The sequence below is a fragment of the Cyphomyrmex costatus genome, unplaced genomic scaffold, assembly GCF_001594065.2.
Source record: "Cyphomyrmex costatus isolate MS0001 unplaced genomic scaffold, Ccosl1.0 scaffold567, whole genome shotgun sequence".
NCBI lineage: Eukaryota > Metazoa > Arthropoda > Insecta > Hymenoptera > Formicidae > Cyphomyrmex > Cyphomyrmex costatus.
In genome coordinates this window covers 151437-166884 of record NW_017279855.1, presented here as the reverse complement: position 1 = coordinate 166884, position 15448 = coordinate 151437, and the positions used below count along the sequence as shown (strand labels likewise).

Sequence of the window (15448 nt, the reverse complement as noted above, 5' to 3'; positions counted from 1 at the left end):
GGAAAAAAAAAAAAAAAGGAAAAAGAAGAAAGAAACGGACGTCTTCCCCGCTTATTATTTTATATAGACATAGACTCTCTATGTATTCGAGAATGCAATGCAAGGCTTTGTGCCATGCCATTCATCATTTATACATAAATCACACTCGCTCTTAAACTTATTCTTGTACATACTACACACTTCTCGGTCTCATAACAAGTCGATGATCAGACACTACCGATATTATACCGTTGTTACATGAATTTTTTGGCTGCGGCGCTCGCAGGCTTACCACTGATTGCTCATTCCATATTCGAAAATCATGTCTCCCTCTCGATGTCAGGTGCACAAATAAGCCCGCAATAGCACTCGCTAGAGCTCGAAACGAGGAGTAAAAACCGGAGCACCGGTAATGGCATATCCGGTTTATGTATACGGCATACATACCGGGACACAGGCAATTAATTCTCAACGAAGCGATGAAATTCCGTTGTGTCATTGGTAAAAGAATCGCGATTGCAATGAAATTGTCTACATAATCGTTAAAAAAAAGTGTTCTAAATGAGAGAAGAGGAAGAGAAGAAATATCCTATCCGTTGACGTAATAGATGGATTACAAAGTTCGCTGAAAAAATCTATCGTGCTTTTCAAGTAGCTCAAAACAAAACAAAACGAAAAAAAACACATTCACTTTTTATGTTAGCGCAAATTGTTAATCACGAGCACGATCATCCTCTTCCAGCCTCGAGGGTTGCGCGCGTGTCGTAGATCCTCGTAAGACTACACACTACTACTCGCATTATCTTGTCGCTCGATGTGCCGTCGCTGTGACTTATTTGTGTGCGTGTCTCGTTCTCTTTATCATACTCATGAGGTCATGCTAATTTTTGTAAATTATTTTGCCGACTGTTCGTTCCGCATAAAGTGATGGGCCATTCGAATTGTGCAAGCTCGCTTGTGGACGCGGGCAGCTAGGCAGGGGTGAGTAAGCTGGCGGTGCGTCGCATGGTGATGTGTGAAAAGTCTCTCCATTCACACGTGACGGCTCCGTCTCCTTTTTTTTCTTTTTTTTTTTTTTTTCGAAATATATATACTTATATATACATATAGAAGCGAATTGGACGTCACGATTACTAAATGCGAGCGAATATATCATTATGACATGATTTTTATGACTGAACCACGACTGTGTTTCCAAACTAGGTAAAGTTTTACAGAGTGAGATAAGAGAGGAGGCAGGGGCGGGCGTCGTCGGGCCTTATACCCCCTCCCGCCGTGTACGTTACCGTTGTGGACAACCACTTGACAACAAGCAGTTCAGAGTCAATTGATTGGATTTGGTGGATAATCCAACGTACGTACATTGTCGTGTGAACAAAGCAAAGAACAAATAGATCTCTGTGAGAATAAGACGAAATACTGAATCAAGAGGAGTGAGTGGGGAGGCATAGAGGCTACTGTAGTTTCGGAACACAGCCATGGTCTCCCTACCTCCCAGGTACATGACAACATCATCACTGCTCTCTCTCTCTCTCTTTCTCTCTCTCTCTCTCTCTTTCTTTTTACCCCGCTCTTTCTCTCCCTTCCTTTACGGAAAAATACTACTGGACTCGCGAAAAAACTATTGGAAATTATTGGAAAACCATTCAAATCGAGTACACCACTGTACACTATTTGTTCCAATAGTTTTTTTTTCCACTAATCCAATTATATTTTTCCACGAGGGTTGCCTCTGTCTTTATGTACACATATCAAAAATAGAATTCTACCACTTTTGGTTATGCGTCTTCTGAAACAATTATAATTCCAATCAAGTATCATATCACGATATTACTTAATCTCTCGATCTTTGGATGCATAGATCACTAGCTGCACTTGATTCCTGAATGCGTTCCTCGAATGGACTCTTGGATGCTTAAACCCTCAATCTTCCGCCTTTCTTAGACCTGCCTTTGTTCCCCGTTTATTCGACTAGGGAGGTGGTGCAATCCTTTGCTTGATAAGTGTACATATTTCCGTCTCTCTATGTCTATCTTGCCCGTTATCCCTTTGTCTTCTTCCTACGTCGTCTTTTACTTTCCGTCTCATCTGTCCGCGCCTTCGAATCATGTGCTCATTCATTTCTGCTATTCACCTGTCACTCATCATATATCTTGCATTAGAAAAAAAAAAAAACTTTCGGTCTCTCTTTCTCTCGCTCTATTCTATTACATTCTCATCTTAAGTCACCCTTTCTGCTTGGCTGTGCACATCGATCGATGAGTTTGCCAATTCACCGAGTCGTTCGAAAGTCGTCTCATGATCCTTCACGATACGTATTCTATACGCATAAAGCGGATGCGAGATATCAGCCATTTTCATTCATTTTCACATTCATGCATCATGGCCATAGAAATAATTATACGTAAAGCGATACAGAGGCGATACGGTTAGGTTCGCGAGATCCTATATGCATAGACTTTTCACAAACGGGGAGAATATCATTTTGACGTTTCAGCAAATATTGAGACACTTGTACCTACTTATGTCTATCTACACACATGCGAATTCACAAACTTCCATCTAATATGTGCACAGCTGCGAAGAATATATTTGTATTCATATATATATATATATATATACACACACTATGTATATTACCACTGTAGTGTCTATCACCCTTCACACTCACCACACACACCCTAGACGTGCTTTTAGTGGCGTTTGTGTTTTGTCTGCTATTGTTTTCTGCAACTTGACATATTTACTACATAAATATATTGTATATTATATAGAGAGAGAGCCGATTTATAAAAAATATTTATGTGTGTGTACATATATATATATATTATATATACACACACATTATATATATCTCGTTCACGTATTACAACATCTACCCAACATTCCCTATGGCTGCCGAGCTAACGCCGGCTCGCCGCGCTTTCGAGCTCTCGGGGGTTGAAGGTGTTCCGCACTTTGCACCTGTCGAATCGTTTTTCTGTTTTTCATTCTACACAACGTCGCATCCTCATACTTCAAGTACATGCGGTTTAGATGATATCATATATGCACATAAAACGCGCCGCGCTAAACGGTCTCGCAGGCGGAGAGGCTCGGCAGTTAAGCGCGGAGGTAGTTGGAACTTATCTTAGGGACTTAGGCAATAGCTCTAGCCTTGAACGTCTAGTGTCAGTGTGCTCGACACATGTTGTCGAACCGCTCTCCCGTACGAATCAGCGAGATTCACGCGGGGATTGTGTGTGTGGGGACAGTCTGCAGAAACAGGTCAGCGTTATGAGTATGAACCTGAGTGCCAAGCTGGACGAGCTGCAGCGGGGTGACCGCCAGCTGGAGACCACCGTCGCTCTCTGCGAGATCCGCACGCAGCTGCAGGAGCTCACGAAGAGCGTAGAGTCTTGTCAGAGCGAGGTCAGCGAGGTGAAACGGGACATGGTCACGATTAAGGTACACTCCAGCTGACGTGCCTATACATTTATTTATTTTTTTTTATTTATACTTTTCAGACTGACAATTTAAACCAAATATCGAGACGAAAAAGAAAACACGAGAGAGAATCTTACTTTAAAAGGGATTAAATTAATGTTAGTTTTACTCAAAGTAAAATGCGTTCGTTTCTTTTTTAAATTAGATGTTTAATTATTAATTTTAATATTAATATAACAAATGTAAACACGTTTTGCTACATGTTGATTAAAGTACGATGAAAAATTACTACGAGGTAACTTCATAATTCTTTTTGATAATAAAAAAACTCGGAGAGACCGTTTGATTTTATATATTTAAAAGTAGGGATAAAATTGCGAATATGTAAAAAGACGAGTAGATAAATTGTCACAAATCAATGGCGTAACAAAAGAGGAAAGAATAAAGTCAGATTAATAGTTTGATGTCTAAGAATATAAATTTGTATATTACTGAAAGAGCGTCTTACCGCTCTTTCAATAATGTAAAAATTGCATTTGGTATGTACGGAAGTACTTGAGGTGTTCTTTTTCTTGACACGCAGCAAGAACTAGATACGGTACAGCAGGTCAAGGAAGAGATAGAGGAATTACGAGAGTACGTGAATCGACTGGAAGAGCACTCCCATCGGCGAAAACTTAGGCTACTGGAGCAGGTGACTTCCTGGCGTTAAACAATGTTGCTTTTCTTCATTTAATCTGTTTTTATTATGTTTTAACTTTTGAGTTGCTATGCCGTGAATAATCGTGTATGTGTGCGTGATTTTTTAAAATCATTTATGATTTTTTATTTTCTTTAGCGATGTATGATTTTCATGATGCTGTTAATAAAAATTATGTGGAATAATTTTATACGTTTTTGTACTTTTATTTTATCTTGTATTTACGCTGCACCTCATTAGCACTCCCTTTCCTATTATTTATATGTTGTGCTAAATACATATGTGATGCGTATGTATTGTTAATTATATTTCACACGCAATGCAAACGATAAATCCGGGTATTTACAGGGACTGACGCTTTTCCTGTCGTACGCGATATTAGCAGCCGTATTGGGAATGTTGCAGTTTGGATACAACACTGGAGTGATTAACGCGCCTGAAGTGGTACGTTTATCAACGTAAAGAGTCTGTGTACACGTCTCAAATAATTGTCACTAACGAACGCTCGTATAATGTATTGCGTTCAAATTGTTTGCAGAACATAGAGAATTTTATGAAAGATGTGTACAAGGATAGGTACGGGGAGGATATTTCGGATGATTCTGTTAAGACGTTATACTCCGTGGCCGTGAGCATATTCGCGATCGGTGGTATGGTGGGTGGTTTCAGTGGAGGGACAATTGCCAACAGATTTGGCAGGTCAGTGTCTGGTTTAACGATATTCACATTGGTTCCGTAAAGATCCCGTACTAATTACATAGAAAAATTTTAATATAATTAGTGCGGGGTTATTTGAACAAGAGGCTAGTGCTTTCCAAATTATAATATATAAGGTGTGATACATAACATACATAATTATGAAAGAAAAAATGTTATAATTTATAATATAAATATATCTTTTTTCTTTCACAAAATTATATTCGTATTGAGTTTCCTCCTTTCTTCAATTTATCTTTTCAATAGAAAATTTTAATATAATAAATACATTTATTAAGTATAGCTTTGATATAGAATTTTCGTAATGAATAACATCGCGTTCTATAATTTGGAAATCTCTGGAACAATGACTGTCGGAAAATCATAAAATGGAAGGAGACAGAATATTGATATTGGCTTTCTGCTTTGAATCGCAGAAAGGGAGGCTTACTGCTAAACAACGTGCTGGGCATCGTGGGGGCGTGCCTGATGGGTTTCACGAAACTTGCTGAGTCGTACGAGATGCTGTTTTTTGGACGGTTTATCATCGGTGTTAATTGCGGCTTGAACACCTCATTGGTTCCCATGTACATATCGGAAATAGCGCCATTGAACCTGAGAGGCGGCCTAGGCACGGTGAACCAGCTCGCTGTTACGGTGGGCCTCCTGGTCTCCCAGGTGCTGGGCATCGAGCAAATCCTTGGAACAAACGAGGGTTGGCCCGTTCTCTTAGGACTAGCTATCTGTCCTGCCATTCTACAGCTACTGCTGCTTCCAGTATGCCCGGAATCTCCAAGGTGTGTGTCGAAATTTATGTAGAATTATTTACAGTTGAAAGAAATCTTGTTCCTCCGATGTTTTTAAGTTTATTCTTCAAAGAACCTGATCGAAGGATTATACAATAATAAAATACCGCCCATGATCTTTTACATTTCTATTAATTGATACACAAGCGATGCCGCAGTCTATTAATAGAAAAAAAATTATTTCAGATATTTGCTCATTACTAAACAGTGGGAGGAAGAGGCTCGAAAAGCTTTGAGAAGGTTGAGAGCCAGTAACCAAGTAGAAGAAGACATTGAGGAGATGAGAGCGGAGGAACGAGCTCAACAAGCTGAGTCCACGATATCAATGACAGAGCTTATATGCAGTCCAACTCTAAGAGCACCTCTCGTTATTGGTGTGGTTATGCAACTTTCGCAGCAGCTTTCGGGTATCAATGCCGTAAGTAACTATTTTGTTCAATTGCCTTCTCGTTTTTGTTACTGTCGATCAGAATGAATTAATTGGAGCGATCTGATGTAAAATTATTGCGTGTTCCAGGTATTTTATTATTCCACGAATCTGTTCACTAGTTCTGGTTTAACGGACGAGAGTGCCAAGTTTGCAACCATTGGCATAGGTGCCATCATGGTTTGTATGACGCTAGTGTCTATCCCACTCATGGATAGGACAGGAAGGCGTACGTTGCACTTGTATGGTCTTGGTGGCATGTTTATCTTTTCAATATTCATCACAATTTCGTTTCTCATAAAGGTGAGTTGGAATTTTAACGCGTTTTTATCACACACATGTTTATTGTACTTGTTATTATTTTAATGATAGACTGCAACAGGCAATTTGTCAAAGTTTTTTATTGCTTGCATACTCGATAAATAACAGAGCGTTTATAGATACAGAAAATTCAATATTACGGATACCGAAATTTTTTCGCAAATATTCATTATATGATCTTTTATTAATAAATTGTGGCTTGTATATATCAAAAGAAATTCATCACAAGAATTTAAAAAATTTTAAAACCATATGCTTATTTAGCGACAAACTCGCTAACGTTGATTAGACTTTTAAAGGAGTTAATAATTGAAGAAGCAAGATCTTTTGTAACTTAAATTTTAATAGTAAAATAATACATGTCGTTATATATTAAATAGTTACATAGAATAATTTATCTTGTTTGAGGAAAAATATTCGATAGAGAGAGAAGATGAATCGAGATCCATTGATAATGGCGGATTTATTTATTAATACTTTTCCGTACTGTTAAAAACTATGCTTTATTCAGGAAAATCGCATCACAAGATCGTGAATTGTAGCTACGTATCTGTGCTTTGGCACTTTATGCACCTTGGTGAAAGGTGTACTTAACACTTTGTTCACAGCTGGAGTGCGGCACTGCACCGACAGTGAGAATCACCATTATATCTATATAAATTTGCATCAAAGAATCGACTCATTTTAATTTCTTCCCGCCATTCACATGTAGCCTATAAGTCACATCCTTTACCCGCATGCCGTTTCATTCATTTGCGCCGTAGAAATTTTTATATCGCGATACATGGACACGTACGTATACTTTACGTACATACATTTTTTGACGAAATAACTTTTATATATAAATACGAAACAAAATAGATAATTCTTAATATACAGATATTTTAAATGTTATAGATATGTTCAACAATTGTTTTTATTATTATAATGATTCAGCAAATGAAATAAAATCAAAGCCAACAAGCAAGATTAAGAGATAAAGTTAGCAAAAAAAAAAATAAAAAATATTTAATTTATTACATATATATCATTATTATTTTGAATAAATTTGATATCGTCATTTTTTTTTTTACTAAATTTCTCCCTTATGCTCATTTATTGGTTTTGGTTTTGTTTGCTTAAATACGAGTCTTATTTTGAATAACTTTTTTTGTGGAATAACTAGCTGAACGCGTAATTAAGCAATCGATATAGAGGCGCGAGAAAAAATGTGAGAGCAATGCAGACGACAAGTGTCGCATGTTTCGTATATAGCACGCCGTTTCGTTACTCTGGCTTACTAGTAGTTCTGCTTTTTGATGAAACCCGCTTCCCTCCTCCCCTTCACTACTGACGACCTCTTTCGTGACTGTCTGGAGGAGATTTACTTCCCGTTTATTAATCAGCCTATGTTCTCTACTTGGCTCAAACCTGTCACTCTCTATATATCACATTACATCAACAATTAACATGTTATTCGCGAAGTCCCTAATATCAGTTATTATCCTTTGTATATAAAACTAGCGGTTCTTTAGCTGCTGAATGTCTAGCACCGATGCTTTCACGTTACGGGATTTTCAACAAGAAAGAATAATTCATTTTTCTGTAACAACTACTACTAATTAGAAGACCTGTCGTATAAATTTGCATTTTGCATTCCTATAAGATTATTACGAGGATGTTATAAGAATGAATTGTAATTTTTATACAGTATTATAAGAATATTATAAATTGTATAATATTCTTATGAGAATATTGTGAGGACACACGGTTCAGTTTTTTTCGTGCGTAAAAATTGTAGAAAGAAAAGATGTACAGCTATAATACAGTTTTTCTGAAAATATTAAGATATCTCGATTCGAGACCATCTGCACATAGATGTTCTGCGCGTACGACTGATCGCATTACCACTCTAATTGAGGTCAAAGCAAATCCTGGCACTCATCATGGAAAGCAGCGTACCGTGCTTCACCGCTTAACGAGAGATTGTAATGTACATAACAAGGCACTCTGTCGTTATACAGAATACTTTGCCGCAATCACTTTGTCAATGCCAATGCCTTTCATTACACAGGGTTGAGCTGCGCACCGCATGCGGCATTACGAATTATTACGCATACGTTCGACATGTGTTATCCGAAAGTTTTTCGATTGAGTTCCTGGCCTGCCGTACTTTCTTATTTTTATTTTTCCTGAGGCTCCTCCAGCTGCTCAGGAAAGAAGAACACAATTCTACTGCCTGATAGGAGTTCTTTGGCTATGTGCAGGAAATGATCGACTGGATGTCCTACATCTCGGTAGTGTCGACCTTGTGCTTCGTCGTATTCTTCGCTGTGGGACCCGGATCTATACCTTGGATGATCACAGCGGAGCTGTTCTCGCAAGGCCCTAGACCAGCCGCCATGTCCATAGCGGTTCTCGTCAATTGGATGGCTAATTTTTTGGTTGGCATCGGTTTTCCAAGCATGAAGGTAAGACGACCACAATCGATTCTTTTTAAATAAACTTTCTCTAATCATTGAATAATTGCAAATAATTAAACTCAAAGGAAGAAAACGCTAACGAATAATATAATTATAATTGTTATATTAACTTGTTATTAAAATTGATATGATAGAACGTAACAATTATATACGTATTATAAACGTGCTATATTTGCGTGTTACAGAGTAGCCTTGAAAACTACACGTTCCTACCGTTCAGTGCATTTCTAGCCATCTTCTGGATCTTCACCTACAAGAAGGTTCCTGAGACCAAGAATAAAACATTCGAAGAGATTCTAGCTTTATTCAGGCATGGTAACGACAGGTATGCAGCACATAAGCAAATTATTACCTTCCCCAGTACGTACCATAATAGCAAAATGTTATATACATAGTTGGATATATATTCTGCATCCGCCTTTCTTTAATTTCTTTCAAAAGGAGGTCTCTGGTATACCTATATATATATATACATGTATATACGTATGTATAGCTTTAAATCCGCGATATCTCCCCCTTCCCCTCAATCTGTATCCCATTTATTTTTGATTCGACTTATATTGGGTACGTTTTAAACTTAAGTAAGAAAAAAAATCGAAATTTACAATTTTCGAACTAATAACCGCACAATTTATTAACCGTTAATTGCACGAGGAAAGGAGAGTTAAAGAGATTCAGATAAACTTATCCTATGTACTGTACTTGGTGTACTGTTATTATATATATCCGTCCGAACGTTCATCCGTCCGTCTATCTATATATTCGATAACGAATACGTTTGTTACTTATAATAGGAACTTCTCGAATCTTTAAGAGAGAAGGAATTTTATAATTTATTAATACGATCTCGTAATATTTTCTCTCTATTGTATTATAATTCCCGGGATAGTATATTACGCTACGCATTTTTGCATGCTGCTTGTTCGAAGCAATAACAGAAGTTGAACTGTGATAACTTTCGTTCTTTTTAGGGGGAGGAAATTAAGTTTCATTTATAAACGGGAGAACATTATTTGTACATATTTATAAGTACAAGCTAAAGTAGTTTGTAAATTTCGCCTTAAAGTTTCGTCACTCGCTTGGTTACCCTTTAATGCAAATCCCGATATTTCGAACTTCTTTCGTTAAGTTGTTGCAAAAGTACGTACATTTTTACATATACTTGCGAGTAAGACGCTACACTAATCGAATAGCAAGTAGAAGAGATAACGTGCACGGCATTGCGAATTATGTAACGAGATTATTGTACGAGAAAAGTGTAAAAAAAAAAATGAAGCAGTAACCGTAGGTTATTAGTTTCTGAAAAGTGTAAACACCACAGAACGTAATTTTAGCATCTCATTTGCGGAACGACGTACAAATCAGCTATCTCGCTGTTGATCCTCTTATATAAGTCCAGATGATATTCTGTTAGATTTCCGGGCGAGGATCGTAAAAACGTGTCAGCTATGTATTACGTAGGAATTATCGGTCATGTAAAATGCCAATTTATTTGATTTCTTAATGGCATTGCGATTCTCCTTTCGAGTTATGTACACGTTATTGGTTCGAGTCGCGATGCTGTCTTATTGTTATATTTTCAAGGCCAAATGGATACATTCTGTTTGTTTAACGTATTGTATATGTATCATTTCAATAAATCAGTTATTTCATGGTTCTCTGGATAATTGAATAATTTTCGTTGATTTCCGTATTTCGTTACTACGACGACTACAATTGTGTTCGATATATCGTAACTGTGCTTTCTGTGTTATTTGGAGCAGGAGCAGCTTGCGGGACAGCAGACTTTATGGGTGAGTCCTGCTACTACACATTTCCTGTTACTGTGGTGGCTTTGTTACGAAATATATTATACCGAACATACCGATTACTACTTAACTGCATGAAGATAAATGACCAAAGACACCACTAGTTACATCGAAAAGAGGGATTATTTTTTATGCGTTGAACAAAACACCCGTAATTCTTCAATGAACAAGTAAAATGCCTTTCTCTGCAAAAAAAAAAAAAAAAACTAGTTTAAAATCGTCTTTAACGGGATATTGGAAAACATTAAAATACAGAAGAAAGGCAGAAGAAAAATAAAAAATTTGCAATCGTTGAGACACGATTACGAACGACTGTGCTGAACGATTTAAAAAATAATCCTGACCCGGCCACGCGGTTATCATGACTTCCAAAAGGCCTGGCATGTCGAAACATCTTTACTATCAGCTAATGCGAGTCTCCGTTTTATTAAGTAGTCAGTCAGGCTGACTAAAGAGAATCAGACATACATATAGCATTGCATGAACATACGTTGTTACCATATAAATTATTCGTTTTTCTTTTGTGGAGATACATTTCACAGTTTCTAAAAGTTCGTCAGGGCTATTATGTAATCGATATGTAATGCGTTCGTGCCCGCGGCTAATCCCAATGATGTTCGCATAATTCCACACTTTGTCATCACCGTTCGAAGATCCTATTTTTTTTTTTTTTACCTCGGAATAAATTATCGTGTTTACAATCTCTTTGATCGTATCCGCGCTTCTGCATACTTCATGCTCGTATATTTAGAAAACACGGGGAAACTTTTGCCTTCGCGAACACACCCGTGGTTGAAATCACATACATAACAGCCCCGATCACTTGACTTCCTCCTTGGAGCCTTGTATTCTACAGCATGCTCCTCTTAGCGTACATATAATGCCCAGTTAAATGTTTCGGCGACAGGCAGAGTCTTGGAACAGTTTTTATGTCGATAGTTGGCACGAGTTTATGGCGCTGTACTGTGCGACTGCATGTTAGTGCTTACGTTACTTGTTTGGCGTACCAAAGTGATTCCTGAGTTGTGTTAAGAGATACGATGCCACAAACGTGTTTGTGATCGGCGAGTAGGACGCTTCTGTAAACTTAATGACCCGCTTTCGGAATTTCGATGCAACTCGTAAAGCTGTGGCTCTTCCTCCAAGAGATTTGGCGATTGAAAAATGGGAGCGTTTGAAGAAAAATATAAAGTACTACTTTTCATATTTACAAAAAATAGCTATAATTTTGCTTTTACACACATTTTGATTAGAATTAATTCAAATCTCAAGATGTTCAGGATTCTAAAAAATGCTTGTTCGACGCGGATAAAGGGTACGTTCGATTGAGAAGCTCTAGAGATCTTTGAGGAAGAACCAGAGCATCGTCAATTATGTCGAAATCTTGAATACGGAGAGTTAATTTTACAGAGCGAATGCAGTCGAGACCGTCGCTTTGCATCATTTTATATTCGTCGTTGTGTTAATATCGCAAGCGATAATTTATACGCGATCTGGATTTAATTAATTTCTGCGGTGAAAAAATCAAGTTTTCCTTTATTAATCAGTGCAGCTCTCGATAAACTCGTATACAAGACATATTTTTTTGTTCCTTTTCGGTTTCTCTCCTTTTACTTTTATTTTTAATCAAGGTTTTGCCGAAACATTCATCAACGATTTAAAACAGGAATTTTATCTGTCAAGGTAGCTAAGTCGATAGCTGGTTACGCTGCTTATGATTTATAGAGACAATTTTTTCGATCTGTTTGTTTCAAGATGAGCTGACTAAAACGCATCAGCGTAATATTTCTTGTTGAATGGTAACTAATATTCGATTGAAGATAACGTGCACTTATGATCTTTTTTCTCGCAATTAAACACGTTTGTATTATACTTACACCGAGAGAAATATTTGATGCGAGTAAACTATTTACTTTGTTGATACGTGATTTATATAAAAACTTTCTTATTTTTTAATTAAAAAAATTTGTTCTAATTAAATTCAGCTATTCTACCTAAATTTTGATTAGAGCAACACAATTTGTTAATTAAAAAGTAAGAATGTTTTTAGAATTAAGTTACATACCAACGAAGTAAATGCTTATTCATATCCAACATTTTTCGCAGCGTATCACGGGGAAAAGCTTTCGGAAACGGAGATACGGTGTTGGAGAATTTAAGATATAAATACTAAGTGTGGTGTGAATTTACTCACTCGCCTGTAAATTTGTTTGCTTAATGAGTAACAAACTAACAATATGATCGCTCTGCTTGTAACAATGTTAAAGTAAATGTTTATGCTGAGTTGTATCTCTACAATCTGACTTTAACCTTTGTGTTAGCGCGCCACTCGATTTTCCTTTTATTTCTACAGTTCTATCTCTAGGCGAGAAAGGGAGATGTAGTTAACAGCAGTTAGCGCAGTTTGATATCGGTACAATTGATCTGTACAGAATAATCGCGATAAAGGAAAAGTTTCGGGACGGTAAATGTTCGAGAAATCATCTAGTCTGCAAAATCATTATAAAATATATTTTGATGTAACACAATAATTCATTAAAAACATTATTGTAAAATATATTTTTACGAAACGGTCGATTGATATTTAAATTTACGTTAAATTTAAAAAAATTAAGTAGTTTATTTATAACGCTATGCTCTCAATTAAGATCTTTGTCGTAGATATAGATCACGCATCATTTATCTTGCGTGTCGTTTTATCGTTGCAATTACTAATTCTGATTGCTATTCTATTGGATAGTACAGTACATTTTAGAGATCAGTAGAGATATCGGTTGTGATAGTTCGAGATATGATGAAGATACGATAGAGAGGAACAAGAGTTGAACGTTTTCTTTTTACTCGTCCGTGTAGAGAATGCATTTAATACCTACACGTTTCACAAGGAAACCGTCAAAACTGACCCTCACCGATTTTAATGATTGGTTATGTTGTAAAATATTAGACATATATATTTTTGGTACTTATTTCGAAATTTAGGGAATGAAATTCTATCTCGGAAAAAAATCAATTTTTTTCTTTCGAAACGAATATCGTCGAAACTATATGTATTAAGAGATAAAAAATTTTCCAGAATGAAAATTAAATGGCTTCAAAAGTACTATAATAAAAAAATGTTTTTATAAAAACAAATAAATAATTTTTATTATAAATAAATTAAAAAAAATTTTTTTTAATTTATTTATAATAAAAATTATTTATTTGTTTTTATAAAAACAAATAAATAATTTTTATTATAAATAAATTAAAAAAAATTTTTTTTAATTTATTTATAATAAAAATTATTTATTTGTTTTTATAAAAACAAATAAATAATTTTTATTATAAATAAATTAAAAAAAATTTTTTTTAATTATATGTATTGTTGAAGTCATTCCATTTTCATTCTGGAAAGTTTGTTCTATGATGCGAGTGATTCGCGATTCGTGATCTGTAGATCCGAGTTCAATCCCACCTGCGCCCACAGGCGATTTTTCGCGTGTTGGGAACCGAAAATGACTCCATCTCGTGATTAAGAGATCTATGATCACCAGCGTTAAATTATAGGTTCTCAATATAATGGATCGTATCTAATGCTTCCTGGTCCTCCAGGTTGGGAATTAATGCGTCAAGTTGATTCCCTGGCACTTATAAAACAAAACTTACAATACCAAAAAAGCCTAACAAATGTGGAAGTTAGTCTTCGGACAACGTCGAAATAAACTATTGTCTCTATCTCTTATAGTTTCGATGAAATTCGCTTTGAAAGAAAAATCCGATTGTTTTCGAGAGGCTGTTTCCCTAAACCTCGAAATAAGCACAGAAAAAAGATATAAATCTAATATTTTTTATGCTGTGTACAACATATCCACCCTCAGTTCATTAAAATTGGTGAGGATCAGTTCCAACGGTATCCTTGTTAAAGAACAAACTTGCAAAACACATGCAGATTCGCGCGAAAGTAAATAGGATTTCTCTGACAAAACTGAAACGATTCGAGGCTCGATTGCCATGTAACGTTGTTGTCTTACAGGGAAGAGGAGCTCGCCACTAACTCTAGCAAGGAGACCGTCCTATCTGACGCCACCACTGCCAACCATACCCACGCTACCGATAAACTATAAATCTAAACGTTCTAATCAGCAATCGAATTGGCTGTTGACTCGGAAAATAAAGACTATCGTAAACCGGTACCTCAGCCGCAAGACTGTTATTGACCTAATATACATTGTTATATATCGGATGACACGAGACACTGTAGTACTCACTGAAATGCGAAACTGTTAATCGATACGCACTATGTAATTCACGTTATAAAACTTCGAGATTGCTCATATTAGTATTATACAATATTAACGAATATTTCGGCATTACCGAATTAAGATCGTAAAATTTATGGTTTTATGCTGTAAAATAAATGTTTCTTTATTTATAATTATCCGGATTGAGTTTCCTCCTTTCACTCGTGTTACGCTTTACGCGCGATCGACATATTGAGATCGACTTTGATTTCTTGTGTAACAACGCAAAGCGAAGTCGAAGTCGATGTGCGGCGAGACTTCGTGAGAAAAATCGTATCTTCTACACGAAAAAAATGTGTAAATATGTATGTACCATAATTTCGTTTGTCGAAATTACGGATGGACTCCCTTTGATCCTTTCGGTAGGAGGTTGTTCCTGACGAATTTCCGTCAAGTGTTACTTGCCACACAGGCTGCCGAATATATTGTTTGATTCTTAGTAAGTATATACGTAAATTTCTACTACACAGGCCAGTGAAACGCTGTATAATAGTACAAGATTAGAAACTGTGAAATGAATCGTTACGTGTATATATATATATA

At 36.4% G+C, this 15448-nt stretch overlaps 1 protein-coding gene across 9 annotated transcripts in view; it reads left to right on the top strand.

Annotated features, from left to right (window-relative positions):
• The window catches only part of Glut1 (Glucose transporter 1), a 27197-nt gene that overhangs the window by 6092 nt on the left and 5657 nt on the right, over window positions 1-15448 (top strand). For 3 of the 9 annotated variants that reach the window (XM_018546630.1, XM_018546628.1, XM_018546631.1), the window contains exons 3-12: window positions 3234-3426; window positions 3989-4099; window positions 4454-4549; window positions 4644-4804; window positions 5239-5598; window positions 5794-6025; window positions 6125-6337; window positions 8581-8805; window positions 9003-9142; window positions 10581-10610. In XM_018546630.1, the coding sequence (XP_018402132.1) occupies window positions 3234-3426; window positions 3989-4099; window positions 4454-4549; window positions 4644-4804; window positions 5239-5598; window positions 5794-6025; window positions 6125-6337; window positions 8581-8805; window positions 9003-9142; window positions 10581-10610 (1761 nt within the window). Of the gene's footprint in view, window positions 1-937; window positions 961-3233; window positions 3427-3988; window positions 4100-4453; window positions 4550-4643; window positions 4805-5238; window positions 5599-5793; window positions 6026-6124; window positions 6338-8580; window positions 8806-9002; window positions 9143-10580; window positions 10611-14637; window positions 14896-15448 lie in introns of those variants that run through there. The other 6 variants (XM_018546632.1, XM_018546635.1, XM_018546629.1 and 3 more) reach the window with 6 other exon arrangements.